Here is a 21,477-nt window from a genome sequence, read left to right on the forward strand (position 1 = left end):
CCAACCTAAACGAAGAAGCAAAATGACATAGTGACTGCTATCAAATAAAATGGACAATAGGACTTTTCAACGCTTCTGATTTGTTTCGGGCTTCTGTCATATGTCGTACATTAATATTTATTATACATGGATTATACGACATATGACAAAAGCCCGAAACAACTGAAAAAATCCTATGAAACGATTTTGCTGATCTTGAATAAATTTTATCTGATTACTTTAAAGAAAAATGTCACGTTTAACAATAAAACCAAATTAACACCATCGTATAAAAGTTTTTTAATCGTTAAAAATCCAAAATAACAAAACGCCGCGAAGCAAGCACCTTCGAATAAAACAGAAGACTAGAGATAGATGAGAATTTTTTGGTAGTTCAAGGGATAAAAAAGCTCGTTTCTTATAGATACCTACATCTTTTTATTTCTTATCACCATCAATCATCTTTGGAAGACAACCAGGGTTTATTACGTTGAGTGATGAGGAAGAAAAACGAGTACAAAAATAAAAAAAAACAGAAAAGGAAAACGCGGTTTTACAAGGAAAATACCTTTAGTCCATTCACTCACGGTAAAATATTTCAAAACCTCCAAATTTTAAAAAACCGCTCGGATTGACATGAAATTTGGCATACACATAGCTAACATGTCAAAGTAAAAAGTGATATCGTGCCGATGTGTTCTTTTGCCTTGGGGGTGACTTTTACCCCTTCTCGGGGGTGAAAAAATATACGTTCAAAATAAGCCCAGATATGGATAAACTGACCAATTTTAAGGAACTTTTGCTCTTTAGCGTTTTTTCATAAGATGAAAATTTTTGAGGTATTTTCGAGTGAATATGTTCATTTTTCAACAAAAAACCCACGTTTTTAGACGGTTTTTCGCAAATAACTCTAAAAGTAAGTATTTTATCGAAAAAACATTCGTAACAAAAATATAGCTTATAAGAAAGTGAAAAAATGGTGTATGTATGAGGTCTCTAATCCCAGTAGAAGCAGAGTTGTAGGCCATGAAAAATAGGCTCATATTCGTCAAATTCCTAATCTAATATTTCAACGTCCCTAATTAACATCCCAAATGAAATTAATTGTTACCGCTTCACAAGTTGCTATACTTGTGTATCTAGTGTTTATATTATCAAATCTGTAAGTTTCATAGGTTCAAAGTGCTTATTTTTGAAAGGTCTGTAGTTGAAAGGGCTTGAACGAGTCACTAATCACGAGTGTATGCAAACTTTGAACAGTCATATCTAACCAATTTTTGTCTTGCAGAAAAACAAAACATCCAAGATATTCATAAAGATAAAATTCCTCATAAAGTAAAAGTGTCAAATTATGAAACAAGAAGAAAATTGAATTTCGAATGTCTGCACACTTTAAAAACAATCACGCAACGGTCAATTACATATTTTGCTCCAAGAATATACAATCAATTGCCCATTAATTTTAAAAATATCAAAAAATTTTATTTGTATAAAAAATTAGTTACTGCTTGGGTAAAAGAAAAAAGGGAGTTGTGTAACAATTTAATAAATTTAAATTATACTAGATAAAAAAAAACATAGAAATTAGATTAGAAACTGTAAAAATAAAATAATGATTTGTAAAAAAAAACAATAAACATAAACGTGTCAATATTAGACAGATTAAGTCAACAAGCATGTTTATACTTTTAAGACTTTTTACGTTTATTTTATTGTAAGTAAACTGAAATTGTAAATTATTGTAATAACTATTGATTTGAATAAACGTATATTATTATTCAGAAAAGCTAAACCTACATTTTTTTTACTCTTTGAGATTTTTGGTATTACTAATATACATAAGTAAAGCAACTTGTGAAAGGGTAACGATTAATTTCATTTAAGATGCTAATTAGAAGTAGATTTTCCTGATTTTTTTTTTAACAAAAAAAGGGACCAACTTTATTTTGAGCGTAACTTGCTTACTTTTGACGCTAAAAACTTTTTTTAAAAACAAAAATTGCTTAATTTTTTGGTTATTTCACATTGAAATATTCGATTTGCAATTTGACGAATATGGACCTATTTTTCATTAGCTACAACTCTGCTTCTAATGGGTGTAAAGACCTCATACACATACCATTTGCGACACCATTATTTGCGAAAAACCGTCTATCAACGAGGTTTTTTTTGTTGGAAAATGAACATATTCACTCGCAAGTAACTCGAAAAGTATTTAATTAGTGAAAACGCTATAGAAAAAAGTTGCTTAGAATTAGTCAGTTTATCCACTTCCGGACGTATTATTATTTTGAACGTATATGTTTTCACCAACGAAAAGGGGTGAAACTCACCCCCAATGGCAAAAGCACACATCGGCACACTATCATTTTTTTCTTTGACACGTTAGCTATGTGTTTGCCAAACTTCATGTCAATCCAAGCGGTTCTTTAAAATTTGGAGCAAAGACCGTGAGTAATTGGACCACTTATGCTTAAACACTTTTTATATCCCTTGAAGTGCACCTTCATTAACACAGACAAACCTTTAAAAGGGTGTTTTTTTAGAGACTAGCATTTTCAGTCATAGAAATGAAGCTGTCGATTACTTCGTTAATTGGTTTTAACTCAGAATCGATTTGGACAGGAAGGATTTGTTCCCTCAACGTCTTCCACTCCCTCATTTTATACATGTATTGAATCATGTTAGTCGTGTCCAGTAATTTGGTGTAAATGTTTATCAACCCCCTGTAATCGTACTCCAGGCCGCTGTAGGCCTCCCCGAAAACTTTGAGATTTATATCTATGGAACGTAGATACAGCTGCTCCGCGTCTTTGTGTCGCTTCATGTGATAGTTGTAAAGTGAGGCGAGATGGCCAACGCTAAGACCCACCTAAAAACAAAAAAATATTTTATTAATAAAAAAATGTTCTGTGTACCATTGTAATGATACGCCGCGAACACGCACCAATACTAGAACCGTGCGAGTTTCACAAATCGCGCAGATGTCCCGCTCATTTCCACTTATCCGAAACAGCACAGGCAGAGGGATATTTAAGGAGGCCAGCCAACCGAGATTCTCTAGTACTCCAGTCTTGAAACGATAGCTCTGGGCTCCACTACCAGCCAAGTGAGGTGAGCGAGGCAGGCCGACCTGAGTAGTGACTCGCTACTCTAGTAAGTTATTTACTTACATGGCAGAGTTTAGGTGACAACTGAACCAGAATGGCTGTCTGAAGGGTGTCAGCACTAGATTGTCAGTGAACATTGACATATTATTACAGTCTGTCAATGTTCACTGACAATCTAGTGCTGACACCCTTCAGACAGCCATTCTGTTTCAGTTGTCACCTAAACTCTGCCATGTAAGGTCCTACCTACAAATTTCCAACCAATATGGTTGATGTCATGTGATGCCAGGGGTTAATCTGGAAATATTTTAAACATCCTTTAAAATCGGACAATATAATGTAACCTCAACTGTTTAAAAACAACTCAAGGGTATTTACCCGTATATTTTGGTGGCTTAAAGCATGTAAACCTGTGATAACACTGATGATGGAATATTGATTCCGAAAACGTTTTGTTGTGATATAGCCCTTTTTAGGAATTTTAAATATACCTTTTACAAGATAAGGTTTTTATTTTTTTATAATCACTTACCTCATAATCATCTACACCTAATAGTTCCTCCTTAATCGCTATCGCCCTTAAATGCATCTTCTCCGCTTCGTCATACAACTTCATACTTTGAAATAACCTGCCCAAATTCCCATAGTGTTTGGCAGTCTGAACATTCTTCTCTCCGAAGGCCTTGAACGATAATGTGAGGGCAGTTTTATGCAAAATGTGTGCTTCTGTAAAATACTGAGTTTGTAGTTGAATGTTGTTTCTTTCGTCTAACGCTATTTCTTCGAGGATGAGAGCTTTGACTCGTTTGACGGAAGCCAGAAGTAAATGGTCTGTAGGTAAGATTCTTTCCATAATCCTGATGGATCGTTCCACGTTTTCCCTACAAAAAGATAATTATAAACTTGCGAAACACTATAAATAGTCCAGGAACCGAAGCTTTTCACCTCGTAATTTTTACAGAATGGATCGATTTGCTTCAAAATTGAGTATAAGTAGTGTATAGTCGAAGGATCAAAATCTATATGATGCCGAAAGGCGCTTTTACCATGGGGGTGATTGGCACCCCATCTCGGGGGTGGAAATTTTTTATTATATTTTGACCGCAAAAGTTGATAAAAACATTCATTCTAAGCAAAAAACGTTCTATACATTTTTTTGATAAAATTAATAGTTTTCGATTTATTATGTAGCTATCGAAAGTGTTAATTTTATATCTAAAAAACTAATGTTTTTCGATGGTATACTCATTTACGATTCACTCAATTTTTGCCGTAGAAAAATTTTTTTTTAAACCGAGTTCTTGGGAATTATATAACCTACAATTTCATATTTAATAATTTTTCGTATCTCTGATGCTAACCTTTATATTCTGAAGAGAATGGCATTTTTTACCAAGTTACAAAAATTCGTTATTCGCTTTAAACTCCGGTTTTTTTAAAACTAATCATTCTAAGCCAGCCAAACTTCTAGAATCTATTAATAATACATAAATAAAGAAGAATGAATAAGGCCAATGACTAAAAACACCGCTAACATACAATATTATGCTTCTAATTGGATTTCTATTTTTTTTTTTCAAAAAAATATATTGATTTTTAACCGAATTTTTTTAAATTTTTTATCTTGGAAAGTTTGTTAAAAAATCATGTTGTAGGTTTTTATAAGATCTATAAGACTATTAATATTAAATCCTTTTAAAATCCCCAGTCACAAAAAGAGGTGACTTTGAACGGGTTGGTAAAGGTGGTTTTTGCATGTTATTATAAGTTTTAATTGTCAATAGCTCACTCAATTTTTGCCGTAGAAAAAATTTTTGCAAGCCAAGTTCTTGGGAATTAAATAAGCTACAATTTCATGTTTAAATATTTTTTTGTATCTCTGATGCTCATCTTTCTATTCTGAACAAACGGGCATTTTTTACCAAACTACAAAAACTCGTTATTCGCTTTTAACTCCATTTTTTTTAAACTAATCATTCTAAGCCAATAAAACTTCGAGAACGTATTAATAATACATAAATAAAAAAGACTAAATCAGGTCAATGATTTCGTTGCAATCCGCGACTGCTCTCGCTGTGTTATCGTAGTTCATTCAGAGAGAAGAGGATATGGGTCTACTGATGAGGGCCTAAGAAGCCCCGAAACCGGTAGAGTTACTTGCTATACTCTCTGATTGAACTAGAAATACAATGCGACTGCAGTTTCGGGTTGCAACGAAATGGAAAATGCTTATTCATTTTTAATTTATATATTTACTCTATTTGGAGTACTAACCCTAACAACACAAAACATTCCAGGAATGTACTATCAAAGTTCTATTAATGTTTGAATGTCCTGGACATTCAAGGAACATTCGGTGAACATCTGATTAAATTATTGGTGGAATGTTACCACAAGATATTCTGTGAACATACTAGCAATGTCCTATATTTTAAGAGAGGCTATTTACTATTCAATTTGCGTTCATTTTCAAATTTACCGTGCGTGTATCTATGTATTAGGCAATCAATTTGGCATACAAAAAATTACAGAGGTTATGTTTGTAATATCTATTTTTCATTGTTTATCGTCGTATTTTGTCTATTTTGGATTCATTTGGATTTTGTTTGCTGTATTTTGTGAACTTTATAAACTTTACCACAATGCAAATTGATTATTTAAGGAAATTATTATTGGAAGCTCCAGATGTTGGAGAAAGGTAAGGGAAACAATTTTTATTTACTGTTCATTTTTTCCTGATATTTATCAATATTGATGAATTTTGCAAGCAATAACATTATTTCTTTTATTGTTTTAGATATTTATTGAAGCTGAAAATAATTGGGGATTTAGATCCATATACAATTCAGTCAGAATTAGATTTTACAGTAAAGTGCATTCCTTCTTCTTCTTTAAGTACCGTGCCCAAATTTTTAGGCGTGGGTAGCTTCCATAACAATTTGCCGATATCGTTCTCGATCTTGTGCGGCATGTAACAGTTGATCTGCTGATAAGCCAGTCCATTGACGAAGGTTTCGGAGCTATGAATATTTCTTTCGACCAATTCCTCTTTTTCCGTCGATCTTTCCATTGAGTATTAACTGCAGCATCCTGTATCTGCTACCTCTCATTATATGCCCCAGATATTCAAGTTTTCTCTTTTTCATCATCTTCATTAAGTCACCTTCGCCTTGACCTACTCTGTTTAAGACTTCTCTGTTTGAAATGCGTTGAACCCAAGATATTCTGAGCATTCTACGATACGACCACATCTCAAAGGCTTCTAATTTGTTCATCATGTTAACCTTCATGATCCAGGTTTCACATCCATATAGTAATACAGGATACACATAACATTTTAGGAACTTGATTCTTAGTTGTAAATTCAGCTGAGAGTTGCTCAGAATAGATCTAAGTTTCATAAATGCTCCTCTTGCAATTTCTATACGAGTTTTAATTTCTTCATCCGGATTTAGTGTCTCGTTTATCCAACATCCTAGGTATTTAAAATGGTTAACTTTTGTTATTGATTCATCACTGACAATTAGTTGCATAGGGCCGACGTCTTGTTTACTAACCACAAGTAACTTTGTCTTTGTTGCATTTATGTTAAGTCCGTTATTGGAGCATTCTCTAGTGACTCGATCAATAAGGAATTGAAGATCTTCGATATTTTCAGCCATGATCGCGGTGTCGTCTGCATATCTGATGTTGTTAATAGTTTCTCCCCCGATTCGAACTCCACATTGTCCTTCCAAGGCTTCATTAAAAATTATTTCTGAGTATACGTTAAACAAAGTTGGGGATAACACACAACCCTGTCTGACACCTCTTTGAATGCAAATTTTGTCTGTTTCTTTGCCGTCTACCAGAATAGAAGCTTCTTGATTCCAATATAGATGTTGTAAAAGTCTCAGATCTTTATCATCTATTCCAATTATTTCTAGATATTCAAACAACCTATCATGTTGAACTCTATCAAACGCCTTCTCAAGATCTATAAAGCAGACGTAAATTGGTTTCTGTACTTCCCATGATCGTTGAAGTAATGTTAACATTGAGAACAAAGCTTCCCTTGTTCCCAATCCTTCTCTGAAACCGAATTGTTTGTTTCCCATTGTCTCTTCACATTTCTGCTTAATTCTATTAAGAATTATCTTAAGAAGTAGCTTGAGAGAGTGGCTCAGAGAAGTGCATTCCACCAAATTACTATTATAGATATTTATACATATCTGGTGGAGTTTCACAGTTACTACTCTAAGCAGCAGACGAAAGCACACACAAGCTTTCAGGCACATAAATATTTTACAGCTGGATTTGTTTTTAAAGTTGGAAGTCACGAGTAACAAGTTCATAAGTACCTACAAGAATATTGAGGAAATCCAGCTCCTCGATACTACTGGGCAAACTAGAAGATTGAAGAGGAGCCTTTTGAACTAGTTTGAGCGATAGGTGATAGTGAAAAGCAGAGCATAGTGCTTGTGTGCCTGTATATGTTAGAATAGTGCACGATCTTGTTAGATTAGATAAGAGACGCTATGGGGTAAGCTCTTCATTTTAAGGAACAGTAGTAATTTAGGTTAAATTAAAATTGCTCATTGGTCAGTTATGACCAGATTGTAATTGTAATGTACAATTCAATACAATGAATCGTCATCGTAGTAATGATTATGGAAAAAAATATATGACAAGATTTTGTGCAATAAAAATGTTTATATTTATCAAGGATGTATCATTTGGTATGGCCACATATACTTCCGGTATATCGTCGGTGATGTGACAATACCGAATATCTGCTTTTTCATGAATTTTGTAGGAGACAAAAAATCATTTTTAGGGTCATCTCCTGTTTTCACATGTAAATTTTGACATGTTTTGTAGTAAATAGATAGTTGAATTTACTACAAAACATGTCAAAAAATATCATATGAAAATAGGGGGTCACTGTAAAAAAAGTTTTTAGTCTCTCTTACAAAACTCATGAAAAAACAAATCGGAGGTATAGTCTGTTCGCTAAACTCAGACGCAACTTTCTAGATATTTTAGTCGGTAATTTTGCCAATTTTAGCAAAATTGGCAAAAAATAATTTTTAAATAGTTAATAATCACTAAATATTTAGTAATTTTGCCAATTTTTGCAAAATTGGCAAAAAACAAAAAAAATATCGACTAAAATATCTAGCCAGTTGCGTCTGAGTTTAGCGAACCGACTATATTATGTCACATTAGAGACTATATTCAGGGAATGTATAAAAAATATACTGTGAATGTCCAAAGAACATTTGTAGACATTCATGGAATGTTCCAACAAGACATTCAAGGAATGTTTAAAATGCTGACAGAGGACTTTCCTGGGACATTCTTGTGCTTTTGAGGACATTCCAGGAATGTTTTCAATATCCTGTGTGTACATTCTAGGAACATACATGGAATGTTTGGTGTTATTAGGGAAGGGAACTATTCTCGCTGGAAATTTACCGCCTGAGCATGTGGGATGTGAATTATAAATTGTAAAATTCCCTCATCTTCCTATGGTCTCAGAATCCGTATGGCTTGCATTTTTAGAGGCCTCGGATGGTGTAACCAGAGAAGGTTTTCCACTGCTTTTAATCTGGTAGGATATAAAATGGTATATTAGATTAAAAACTTGAAGTATTGGCTTCCTAGGGTTTAACTAGATTAAAGTATGCACAAAAGATCTCTATAGGTCGAAGTGCGGTAAAGCTGCATGACCTTACCGACCTCACATAATCTAATCTAATACTCACCTAGCATCATAAAATCTCCCAGAACTGTATTCATTAACGTAGAGAGCGTAGGCCAGATCTTCGTGTCCCAAAGCAACTCGAATATTGTTTTTCTGGAACACTTGTTTTCGTATCAACAACGCCTTTTCGTAAACTTTGACGCTCTCTTGGATTGAGTCAAAATTCAGGAGGTAAAATCCATAATCGAGTAGAGTATCCGAGATGTGGGGGTGACTGTCGACTTTGTATAATTCAGATGCCATGTTGACAGCTTGTGAGATGAGTAGCCCGGCCGGGGCGAATTTTCTTTTCACCACGCATGATTTCGACGCTTGGCGCAAAACTTCTATAATAATTCTACAAAATATATTCATTAGAGACAATTTTCTCATTTGCAGTATATTGTTTATGAAGTATCATAAATATCACAAATATCGTATTTGGTCAAAACCAAAATGCAAACATACATTTGGGAAATGTGCCGATAGAAAGGGTTGATAAATACAAATACCTATAGTTTATTTTTTAACCAGGAGGAGTAAACTAAAAAGACAGATTCACACCCAAGAAAGTCACTAGAATAATAACCAAATACATCTTCTTTTTTGGTTGATCTAGTCGGCCCTCAACGGTAATCCATAAATATTATATTAAATTAATACGTCGCTAAAGAGTTCCAAAAACAACTGCTTTTTATATAAAAGCAGACTAACAATCTAAAAATTAAAGGAATACAGTAAAACCTCCGTTAACCGAAACCCTTTTAACCGAAACATCGTTTAACCGAAATGGCTGACAGTTTCAATAATTTCGTCAATAAAAAGTAAATTTAAAAAAAGCAATAAAATTAAGGAGAATGAGCATGTTTAGAGTGTTTTTTAAGAACTCTTCTATTTTCTGTTGTATTTTCCTTTGGCAACTATGTTTTGCAGCTATATCTCTCCAATACTATGAAATTTGATACAAGAAGAATACAAAAAAAGTTGTATTTTTAACCGAAATTCTTGTTATCCGAAATGCCCCCCCCCCAATTATTTCGGTTAACGGAGGTTTTACTGTAACACAGAAAACACAAAAATCGCTGATATAACTTAATTAACTTATGAAATGTCACTACTGTCAAAATTTGATAAATGTCATTAGTGACAAAATTTTATAACAGTGGAGTAAACTTGCCTGCGGTTGGACCAAATACAAACAAGCAATACAGCGCGGTAAATTTGAATCACTCCTCTTGGTTAAAAAACAAACCATAGCAACCTGGATTTCAGACAATAATGATCAAACAACAGAAATAAGGGACAGGATAGAAATAGCAAGAAATGGGTTTGTGAAAATGAAATCAATTCTCTGCAACAAAGACTTTAGATTAGAACTGAGAGTAAGAGCTTTGAGATGCTACGTGTTTTTGATACTGCAATATGAACTTGAAAGATGGACATTGAAGCAAGAACACATAGATAAGCTACAGTCATTTGAGGTGCATGAGACAATCAGAAGAAACTTAAATCCAGATAAGGCTCCAGGGTTTGATCTGATCAAAGGCCGTCTTATTAAAGAACTCCCAAGAAAAGGGATCGTGCTAGTAACAACAATATTCAACGCAGTGCTACGATTAGGACACTTCCCTCCTCAGTGGAAAGTTGCCGAGCTTATACTTATTCCGAAACCTGGAAAACCAATAAATGAAGTAACTTCATACAGACCAATCAGCTTGCTGTCAGTCCTTGGTAAACTCCTAGAAAAGCTACTCATAACCCGACTGACTCCCACAATAGAAGAAAACCACCTTATTCCTGAACAGCAATTCGGATTCAGAAAGAATCATAGCACAATTGAGCAGATACACAAAGTAGTGGACGAAATAAATGAAGCATTTGAGCAAAAAAGTTACTGCACGACTGCTTTCTTAGATGTGAGTCAAGCCTTTGACAAGGTTTGGCATGATGGACTACCGTTTAAATTTAAAAAATCACTCCCCCACACACTGTACATTATTATGGAATCCTACCTAAAAGAAAGATATTTTACTGTAAGGTACGGACAGACAACATCAGAAATCACATTGATAAAGGCAGGGGTACCACAGGGCAGTGTCCTTGGTCCACTTCTCTATCTTATGTACACAGCTGATCTTCCAATAAGCAACCAAAGAATCACAGCTTCCTTTGCAGACGATAAAGCGATAATGGTTAAACACAAAGACCCAGTCATAGCCGCAAGAATTCTCCAACAACATCTAGTGAAAATTCAGGACTGGACAAGAAACTGGAGAATCAAAGTCAATGAAGTAAAATCAGTGCAGGTTACATTTACCAAATGCAGAGGTACAGTGCCACCTGTTACACTAAATGGACAAGATCTGCCTTAATCTGACAGCGTCAAGTATCTAGGGATGCACTTGGACAAAGGACTGACCTGGAGAAAGCACATTTTTAACAAAAGAAAACAACTTGGCTTGGAACTCAACAAATACTACTGGCTATTGGGAAGACAGTCAAAACTTATTTTAAAATACAAATTATTGGTTTATAAAGTAGCCTTAAAACCAATATGGACATATGGTGTACAACTATGGGGTACGGCTGCAAACTCAAACATAGAGATATTGGAACGCTTCCAGTCGAAGGTACTACGGACCATAACAAATGCACCTTGATTTATACCAAACAGAGAAATCCAAGACGATCTCCAAGTAGCCACAGTTAATGAAATAGTAAATGAATACAGCAGCCGCTATTTGGTAAAATTAGAAAACCACCTGTGGCGACACGCTTTAATTACTATTTTTGCTAATTTTATTTTTTAATAACTTTGCTCAAAACGGTCATATAAATTCACATTTAATATACAAACCAGATGCTAAGAAGTTTTACGAAACGAAATGTATCCCTAACCATAATATGTTTTGGGTATGTTCAGTTTAACAAACTAAATTCCCCATAAATTAATTACCTTATCAGACCTTATGTCAACGCACTTTGGAAATGCATTCGAAGACGTTTCTTAAAACTACAGAAAGGGTCTGAGCTTTTAAAACGCCAGATGTAGTAATTTATTGCCTTTTCTAGCCATATTGTAAAACCCTAAACATGATGTCATGATGACCGTGTTGTGGTCTCTTCAGTCTCGTCACGGCAGGCAGACAGTTCAGACCAGAGACATGTAAAGAAGATAGACTTGGCTAGGGATATGCCACTCAATGCATCGGGTGTAACGTCGACATAGGATTGAGTGGTCTAGCCATCTTTGTCAGTCACATGCGCGGGGTCGCTTGGTTAAAAGAGATAGATAGACCACCGATCGACTGTTTACATGCTGTTTCCGCGTTACGCTTTTTTGATGACTATGCCGAGTCTAGGCTTAATATGTCAATGGTTCAGACGCCCCTTCGCTGCCCTCAAACAATAAACAATCCTCTTACGAGATGAATAAGCACGCTTTTTAACCAAAAATAAAATAAATATTACTGTTCGTTGTTTACACTTATTTTTAATTGATTACGTTAACATCCACCAGCGGAACGCACCCAAACAATCTTGCACTAAACCTGCTAGATAATAGTGAGCAGACTCGGAGACTGAAGAGGCACAAACCATTGGAGCTACCATACCGGTTCTAGCAGCAGTGAAGTACTTACCCTTACAGGGCACATTTCAATAATTTAAGAGACTATTGGAGCCTTTGTTATAACTGGATAAGAAATTAAAATTTACACATACACCCCTTTGAACAAACAACAAACATGCTTATAATTTTTATTTATTGATTGCATGTAGTAAATAACCTATAATAAAAAAAAATTGAAATGTGGTGTTACAAAAGGAAGCTTAGAATAGCATGTACACAGAAGAAAACGAACACGGAAGTATTGCGAGAAATGGGCAAAGAATACGAAATAATAATCACAATAAAAATAAGAAAGTTACAATATCTGGGACACGTAACGGGGGGACAACGATATTAAAGACTGATAATCAAGGAAAAGATAATAGGTGTAAGGAGTATAGGAAGAAGGAGAGTGTGATGGTTGAATAATTAACGGACTGGTTTAAATGCAGTGCTATAGAACTGTTCAGAGCAGCGGAAGATAGCAAATAGATAGTGATGATGATATCCAACCTACGATTGAGGAACGGCACTTAAAGAAGAAGTATTAAACTATAATGGTCAAAGACTTATTGAATTACTAGTCAAACTTACCTTGGGGATAAATCATCGTTTATTAGTTTTAATGCTTTGATTGCCCAATTATACGCCTAAAAATTTATAAAATCAATTTAACAATACTTTATTATTCTACAATTTAAATTTAAATTAATTAAAACATACCACTAGGTTTTAAAAGGTTTTTTGCCAAAGTATGAAATTATGTAAAAATACTTTTCTATTAAAAGTAAATTTAATGAAAAATGTGTCTTAGTAAAAGGTATATTTATTTAAAAACCCTTAAAAGGGCCACAGATATCACAGAACGTGTTCGCCCTCTAAAAAGAGCATCATCAGTGTTACAGGCTTGACATGCTCAGCCACCCAAAAATACACAGGCTGTATAGCATAAATCATAAAAAATAAAAACCTTATCTTGTAAAAGGTATAATTAAAATCTATAAAAAGGGCTATACCACAACAAAACCTTGTCGGAATCAATATTCCATCATCAATGTTATCACAGGTTTACATGCTTTAAGCCACCAAAATATACGGGTAAATACCCTTGAGTTGTTTTTAAACAGTTGAGGTTACATTATATTATCCGGTTACATTATATTTTAAAGGATGTTAAAAATATTTCCAGATTAACCCCTGGTATCACATGACATCAACCATATTGGTTGGAAATTTGTAGGTAGGACCTTACCTGGCAGAGTTTAGGGCCACCTAAGTTTAGTTATCACCTAAACTCTGCCATGTAAGGTCCTACTTACAAACCAACCAATATGGTTGATGTCACGTGATGCCAGGGGTTAATCTGGAAATATTTTTAACATCCTTTAACCGGATAATATAATATAACCTCAACTGTTTAAAAACAACTCAAGGGTATTTACCCGTATATTTTGGTGGCTTAAAGCATGTAAACCTGTGATAACACTGATGATGGAATATTGATTCCGACAAGGTTTTGTTGTGATATAGCCCTTTTTAGGGATTTTAAATATACCTTTTACAAGATAAGGTCTTTATTTATTTTTTTTTCTTTTAAATGTTGACTAAATGTCTTACATTGTAACAAAAGCTAGGCTTCTGCTGGAGTTTATGTACAGAGAAAGTGAATTGAAAAGTTGGTTGAAAAATAAACTCCAACAGAAGTAGAAATAGATGTAGCTAACTGATATAGCTAATGTAATAAAAAGAATGATGGACGGTGGGGCTCGGTGGAGCCGATGTAACAAAATACTACTTTTGCCATAGTTTTTGTATAGGGAAATGATAAGATGAAGAGATAGATGAACTAATAACAGAAGTATGAATAGACAGATGCAAACTGAATGTAGTTAGGCTAGCAGGATATGCAAGAGAATGACTACTTGACACTCAAGGATGGATATGGCCAATTTGCATGCCTGTCAAAGACAGTAGATCAAAATAGATAGTGATGATGACTAGAAAAGAAAATACTAAAATAAGAATAATGTATTGAAAACTTTAGTCAACATTTAAAACCTCTGTATTTTTGGGTAGCTCAGCATGTCAAGCCTGTAACACTGATGATGATGAACACTTTTTAGAGAGCGAAAACGTTCTGTGATATTTGGGGCCCTTTTAAGGGTTTTTAAATAAATATACCTTTTAATAAGAAATTTTTTTTATTAAATTTACTTGTAATTAATGGTATACACAGCCAGCTGGGTAACATGACTGGGTAGTATGACCAGTATGGACGCCAATGGTGAATATAAAATTTTTATTTGTACGTCAAAAAATGCGCAATAACTACCCCTTAAAACCTACCAAATTTCATTTGCATACTTCAACCGATTTTAGAGCAATAAATAAATCGTCAATTTGTAAGAAAAAATTAAACATCCCGTATCTCTGAAAAGAAGCATTTGCGTACATATGTTTATAAAGCAAACGGTCATTATTCAACTTAAAGTTTGTCGCACTTATTTAGAAACACCCTGAATTGATGAAGTACAGGGGTTATTTGTTAAAGTACCTAACTTTTTTATCATCCCACATAAGCGAATGAATCAAAAAAAGCAGAATGTTAAGAAAACCTGAGGCTATAGTTGGGTCTTAAATTCAGAATTTTATAAATGATAGAATATTCCACAGGGTGTTCCGAACTTTTAGAAAAAACAGAGTTTGATTGGTACACCCGGTATACAATGAAAATTTACCTGTCTAGCAACAATATTATCACAGCGATATTGTTAAAGAACAAGGCTATAACATATTAAAAAAATCACTTAAATCGGACAACAGGTTTAGGAAATACTAGCCATCAAAAATGACCCATTTTGTGGGGTGCCCGTTTTTCGTGCCGGTGAGTGTATTAAAGATGTTGGTTAAAACTGACTAAAAATAATTTTTTCTTTGTAAAATTTATGTACAGGGGTTAAAACAATGCTGATACCATATGATATCAGTGGGCGTTTAGGTTCATTTTATTGCAAAAATTAAAACTAAAATTACGTTTTGGTAAATAAAAATTACATGTTTTGTTATTCATTTTGTATGAAGTGCTGCAAAACAATTAAACATAATCCCACGTTACATTTTTGCCACATTGTTCGGCCAAAACATTTACAATCTCTAACTGCACATCGTCTTCTTCGGCAAGAAACTCTTATATGAAATGATCTATCTATAGCATCAAACCGTACATCTGGAAAAATATTCCTGTTAAGAGCAGTTCTTCTAGCTCTTTTTGGAGCGGTACCATACTTGTTCAAATAAACTTATATGGTTTCCCGTCTAAAATGTAGATTCGATGCATTACGATTTTTTTTCTGTATAAATACCATACGTTCTGTGTATCTACGTCTAAAAGCCATCTATAATTCGGTAAGAAGCCACTCTTTGGTCCATAAGATCAGTTCCCCATATTATTATTATAGGCTTTAATTCATTGAGGACGAGGCAGTAATGTTTTTTTTTCTTTCTGAGAATATCTCCGAACCTGTCGTAATAGTTGGACACCAGCATTTGTAGAACACATTGTCACTACTGAGTTGGCCATCCAACGACTTGTGGAATACTATTACTTTTTTCAATAACTTGTTCATTTGTTCATACTTCTCTCGATCCTTTTTTTAACAATTTTTTGCTAGTCACAGTACATGATCGGGATATACGATTTTCTCGTATCGTGCCTATCGCTCTATATCCTAGATTACGAAGGAAGGAAAACAAGTTAAGGCCAGTAAACAAGTTATTTGTATGTAACAAATGGTAAATTCGGTTCTTTTAGTTCTTGTAACATAAGAATCAATGGTGTTGACGCTTTGGCAAACAATTTCTCCTAAACGCCCACGGATACCATATGGTATCACGCTAATTTAGGACTTCATATCAAAAGCAAATTAAAATTTATTCAAAATATTTATGCTCAAAACTAGACAGCGGAATATATGCAAAGTGCATATAGATGCATATATTGCATATTTTCATACAACAAACACAACATTGCATATTTAAGCTAAACAAATAAATTATATAAAAGTTTAAAATTTTCCTCTCTTATTATCTATCTGGACACCTATCGCTCATTATTATCTATCTGGACTTTCCCATTACTACCTGAATTTAACAATTATGGGTGTTCCCAGAAAAATATTATTTTATTAGCGTAGCAAGTCGTAGGTACCTACCTGCTTTTAAGGGTCTAATATTTATTTTGTCAGTTTCCGGCCAACATTTGTTTAAAGTAAACGTTGTATCGTATTTAGTGTTTTTGAAGTGATTGGTATATATTAAATTTAAATATGTCTACCATTCAAAAAAGTGCTTGGATAAAGTGTTTTCTCGAGTTAAAGCTAAGTGGAGACAAAGTATTTTGCAAGGCCTGTTCCAAAATCGTAAGTTACATTCATTTTCACATTTCATTTTTTAAATGAGGAACTGACAAACAAAAGCATCATGTCCCACAAAAGAAATTTTTCTGTAAAGAGTGTTTTTATTCGACAAATTCGCTTTTACTTCTATAAAGACGGACATAGAGAAAAGCATCAAAATACAAAAATCCATCAAATTGTAGACAATTCTACAGATAGACGTTGTGTTAGATATTCAAAATGACTCGCAGTGTGTAACTAAAAGTCAAGAACTTTTAAGTAACGTACAAATTGCTAAAGAACTTATGTTAATAAAAGTTAATTTTAGTTTTTTACCAGATCTAATAAAGTCATTAGAACAAAGGAATTTACAATTAAGTGATTCGGTTAATCTTGTTAACACTTTTTCTGCTCATTGTCAAAAAATTCCCGGAAATACAGGGATTACAATTAGAAATAAATTAAAAAATGTTTTAGAAAAAAATGAGGGCTTCGATTGTTTGAGGAAAGTTGTACGTATTTTTGAAGGCAACTTTTCTGAAGATCTTACGACTTGACAAATTAGTTTACTGCCTAAATTAAAATATTGTCCTATAACATCAGTAGATGTAGAACGAACTTTTTCTGTGTCCAAACACGTTTTTAGTGATAGAAGGCAAAAGTTGCTAGTTGAAAATTTTGAAAAATATTTGATTATAAATTCATACTATAATTTAGATTATTAATTTAATTATAATATCAGTTTTTGTGTGTCATTTCATTTGTTTTTATGTGAAAAATAAATATGTATTAAACATAAATGTAGGTTGAATTTTTTAAACATAAATGTTTATATTTAATATATTGTTTTATTTTTGAGTATTTTTAATATGCATTTGCATATTTAGACAAATTTAGAAAAAATACCTGCATATTTGTAGTAAAAGTAATGCATATATATGCGCATATTTTGGTAATGTTGTGTTGCATATATTCCGCTCTCTACTCAAAACAAATATTTGATCTATTTAGTATTTACATTAGCGTTTATATCAAACTTTTACTAAAATATGCAATACTACTGCGAAAATATACTTGCGCCCGTCGAACATCCATAATTTCTATTGAAAATAAAAACTGCCCAGGAAAAAAAATTGCACACCAATAAAACATACAGCAATCGGCTTACAAATGAGATAGAACGAAAGTTTGTCATGTCTGCTAACCTTGAAACTGAAAATATTCGAATTCCCACTAAAACAATTCCAGTGGAGCCTCAATAATATAGAGAGAGATTTGGATACCATATGGTATCCGTGGGCGCTAATGGGTTAATGTGGTAGGAGGATTCTGGCCTAAAGCCTGCTTGATTAGGTCGAAATTCAACCTTGTTTGTTAATCTTTTAAGTATGATGGTCATGAAAATTTTATGTATGGTGGTAAGCAGGTTTATTGAGGTTGCCCTAAGCTTAACAATGTCACCTTTTATCCAGCCCGCTGGAATGCGGTTTATTTCCCACACCTCTAGAATTATGGAGAGCAAAAGTTCAGCAGTTAGATGCAGATCAGTTTTAAGTCGATAACTTACCTCATCATATTCGCTGCGTCCAAAAAATAAAAATGAAAAATTTGCATACAGTCCAGCCAAATTCGGTAGGGCATTCTTCTCGTCTAACTCTGCAATAACTTTATTGGCAGCTGCAAATGTTTCAGCTGCCTTTTCAAATTCACAGTATATCGCCTCCGCATAAATTTTTCTAAAATATATAAACAAATTATATAATGCCACAGACTTATTACACAAGTTAATTTTTTTTTAAATACAGGAAGTCGATAATGTCGACAATAGAGAATTAAATAACCTTTCAAATGAGCTATCACAAGACCTCTATTCTCATTAGAAAAATTATCGATTACGTCATCACGCTCAGATGGATGACGTCACTAGTATGGTATATATGCCAAAAATCGTAATTAAAAAATAAAAATCGACCTGTTCCGGGATTTACCACCAAAATCGGCCATTCTCGAGAAAATGAATTTATTCCAACCTAAACGTCCTCACTGTATGTAATTGTAACATTACACAAAAATGTGGCTAGTTTCAACCACCAACAGGATGTTTCACTGATGATGGTTTGACTGGATTGAAAACGTTCTGAAGATTTGTAATCTATTTGCATGAATTTTAAATTTTTTAATAAAATCCAAAACTTCTAACATATTATGTCAAAAGTTTTTTACTTCATTTTAAGTTTGTTTAAACTAAGGTACCCATACAGCCAACTATACCCTATTCTACGAATATACGACTTTAATTTTTTAATACAAATTTAATAAATCGTTTCTTATTATTTACCGGCAATAAATAATTAATAAATTAAATAAAAAGTTCAGGGGACACCCGGGTTTGAACCGGGGACCTCTCGATCTGCAGTCGAATGCTCTACCACTGAGCTATATCCCCCACAATTAAATTAGTTAATTTAAATCAATTTATAATTTTTGTTTTTATTGTTTTAATTGTTTTTATTATCTTATTATTTGTATAAACAACAAACACACATCATTCGATAAGAAAATGACTAATTAATCAACGATAACATTATTTTAATATGACGATTTGACAACAAAAAGGAGAGGAATGGAATTCAACAGTTCACAGAGTCAGATTTTGTTTGCAAGAGTGAGTCAACCTCTTCGAGATATTGTTGGACTATAGTCACCAGTCCAATATATAAACAATAATAACAAACTATATTATACTTGATATTCTGTCTCAGTAAAATTACTTGTGAATCTGTAAAAACTCAAATACTAATAATATGTACAGTTCGTCTAATATACTTACCGTTGCACGTCATTATCTACGTCAGAGATCGAAGTTGACATTGTTGCACAATTACAAAAAATTCTTGAATTCATTTTAAATCAAATATATTCCATAATTTTTGAGGAAGTGGATTGTACAACAAAACAAATTATTATTCAATGTAAATAAATAAAAACTTTAGAAATAGAAAACAAGAATTAAGTTATAATCTTAAGTCAAAGTAAATAATAAAAACAGTATAAATATAAAACAAATACTTATAGTAATTATAGTAAAGAATAAAAACAAATATGAAGTGTCATTACCGCAGCTGTCAAATAAATGTTACCAATTTATGCCAATGTTACCAATTTATGCCAAAATATCACCTTCGTTCAATTACAGTTACAGTGTGTTCCGAACAAATGTGCTTCATAAAAACACTCTATAATCCATTTATAGAAATTAAATGAAACATATTATTGTGTATTTCTTTAAGTTAACATTAATAGAAATCTTCAAATATTATTTCTACGCGTATATAATAAAATATGTCTAGTGGCTGTAATTCCAGTGTACTCGGCAAAATGATTCTAAAAAAGGTATACCTTTTTAGGAACACACCTACCTCCTAAATATTTCGTGTTGGTATCATGTGATGGCACGGGCTATGACGCGGATGACGTGCAACGGTGAGTATATTAGACGGAGTATATTTGAATTTGATACTTATATGGAAAAAACGTATTTTAAGATTCAACTACAGATAATCAGTCAGTAATCATATATCATATTTTCAATAGTCTACTGATTTAAAATTGAACTTTCAATTCAATAGTTTCATAAAAACAAATAACAACTATTAAAGTCGATTCGATAATCTAAGACACAACTGTCTAGTGACGTTGGTAATTTTTTGGGAAGTTAGGTTGCTAGACGTGACTGGAAATTACTACACAACCAAACATACCTGCTTATAGCCAATATTATTAATAGTAAATAGACATAAATATCATAAACCTTATGCCAATCAATAATTATTTATTTACACCATTATAATGTATTGTTAGCAAATGAGAAAATTATTTATTGTACAAAATAAAAATATTTTGTAGAAACAAATTCCACAAAATTTTATGAGTTTAGTATACACTCCCACTATTTCCAATAATTCTTCTTTTTTAATGAAAGATTAAGTTGATTTGAGCAGTTAATAGTGTGAGGTAGGAATTGTTGTGTTGTATGTTTCCTATTCCGAATGTGTCAAAATGAATCTCGGCTGTCCGAATTCAGTTTATACATTATTTAACGCTATAAAATTGAATTTAACAATTATTTTTTCTCATTCACTATAATTTTATAGCCTTGGCACAATAATCCCAATCTCCAGTGTTGGCAACACTGGACTAATTGGCCAAAAACTGTTAATAATCAAAAATATTCTCAATTTACTTACTTATGGTAACAATCCAACATCAGTTTCAAAGTTGTTACATCTTTTTCCCTCCTCATACAAAACTTTTCAGCAATTTTCAAAATCTCTATGGAACAATCAAATAATCCACCATCATTAAAAAATCCACCTATCCTCAAACCAGTCTCTATAACTTTCAAATCGTTGCTATCTGCTTTCTGACCATAGTGGACGTAAGCCTTTATTAATTCTTCTGTACTGCTCGTGCCGTGATCAATTAAGGACTGGAAACTTTTGAGAAATTTCATTCTTTGATGTTTTACTGATAATATTCGATTAAAAACCTCCAAATCACTTAGTTCCACCGCTAGCAAACACAGACGTTTTTCAATGAACATCTGAAAAAAGATATCTTTTAATGTAAATGAATCAGTAACTTTGCATGTTGTAATAG

General features: G+C 33.1%; 1 protein-coding gene and 1 non-coding gene across 2 annotated transcripts in view; both read right to left on the reverse strand.

The window, feature by feature from the left end:
• Positions 1-262: 262 nt before the first annotated feature.
• Positions 263-21,477, reverse strand: part of LOC114336670 (amyloid protein-binding protein 2) — a 30,898-nt gene continuing 9,683 nt past the window's right edge. Inside the window, exons 2-7 of the mRNA XM_050658008.1 lie at positions 21,066-21,421; positions 18,386-18,554; positions 13,019-13,074; positions 8,837-9,172; positions 3,622-3,970; positions 263-2,851 (exon numbers count right to left, since the gene is read on the reverse strand). Of these exons, the coding sequence (XP_050513965.1) occupies positions 2,522-2,851; positions 3,622-3,970; positions 8,837-9,172; positions 13,019-13,074; positions 18,386-18,554; positions 21,066-21,421 (1,596 nt within the window). The 3' untranslated portion in view covers positions 263-2,521. The remainder of the gene's footprint in view (positions 2,852-3,621; positions 3,971-8,836; positions 9,173-13,018; positions 13,075-18,385; positions 18,555-21,065; positions 21,422-21,477) is intronic.
• Positions 19,193-19,264, reverse strand: Trnac-gca (transfer RNA cysteine (anticodon GCA)). Its single transcript has one exon. It is a non-coding gene; the product is annotated as a tRNA-Cys (tRNA).

The sequence above is a fragment of the Diabrotica virgifera genome, chromosome 8 (genome assembly GCF_917563875.1).
Source record: "Diabrotica virgifera virgifera chromosome 8, PGI_DIABVI_V3a".
In the NCBI taxonomy this organism is placed as follows: domain Eukaryota; kingdom Metazoa; phylum Arthropoda; class Insecta; order Coleoptera; family Chrysomelidae; genus Diabrotica; species Diabrotica virgifera.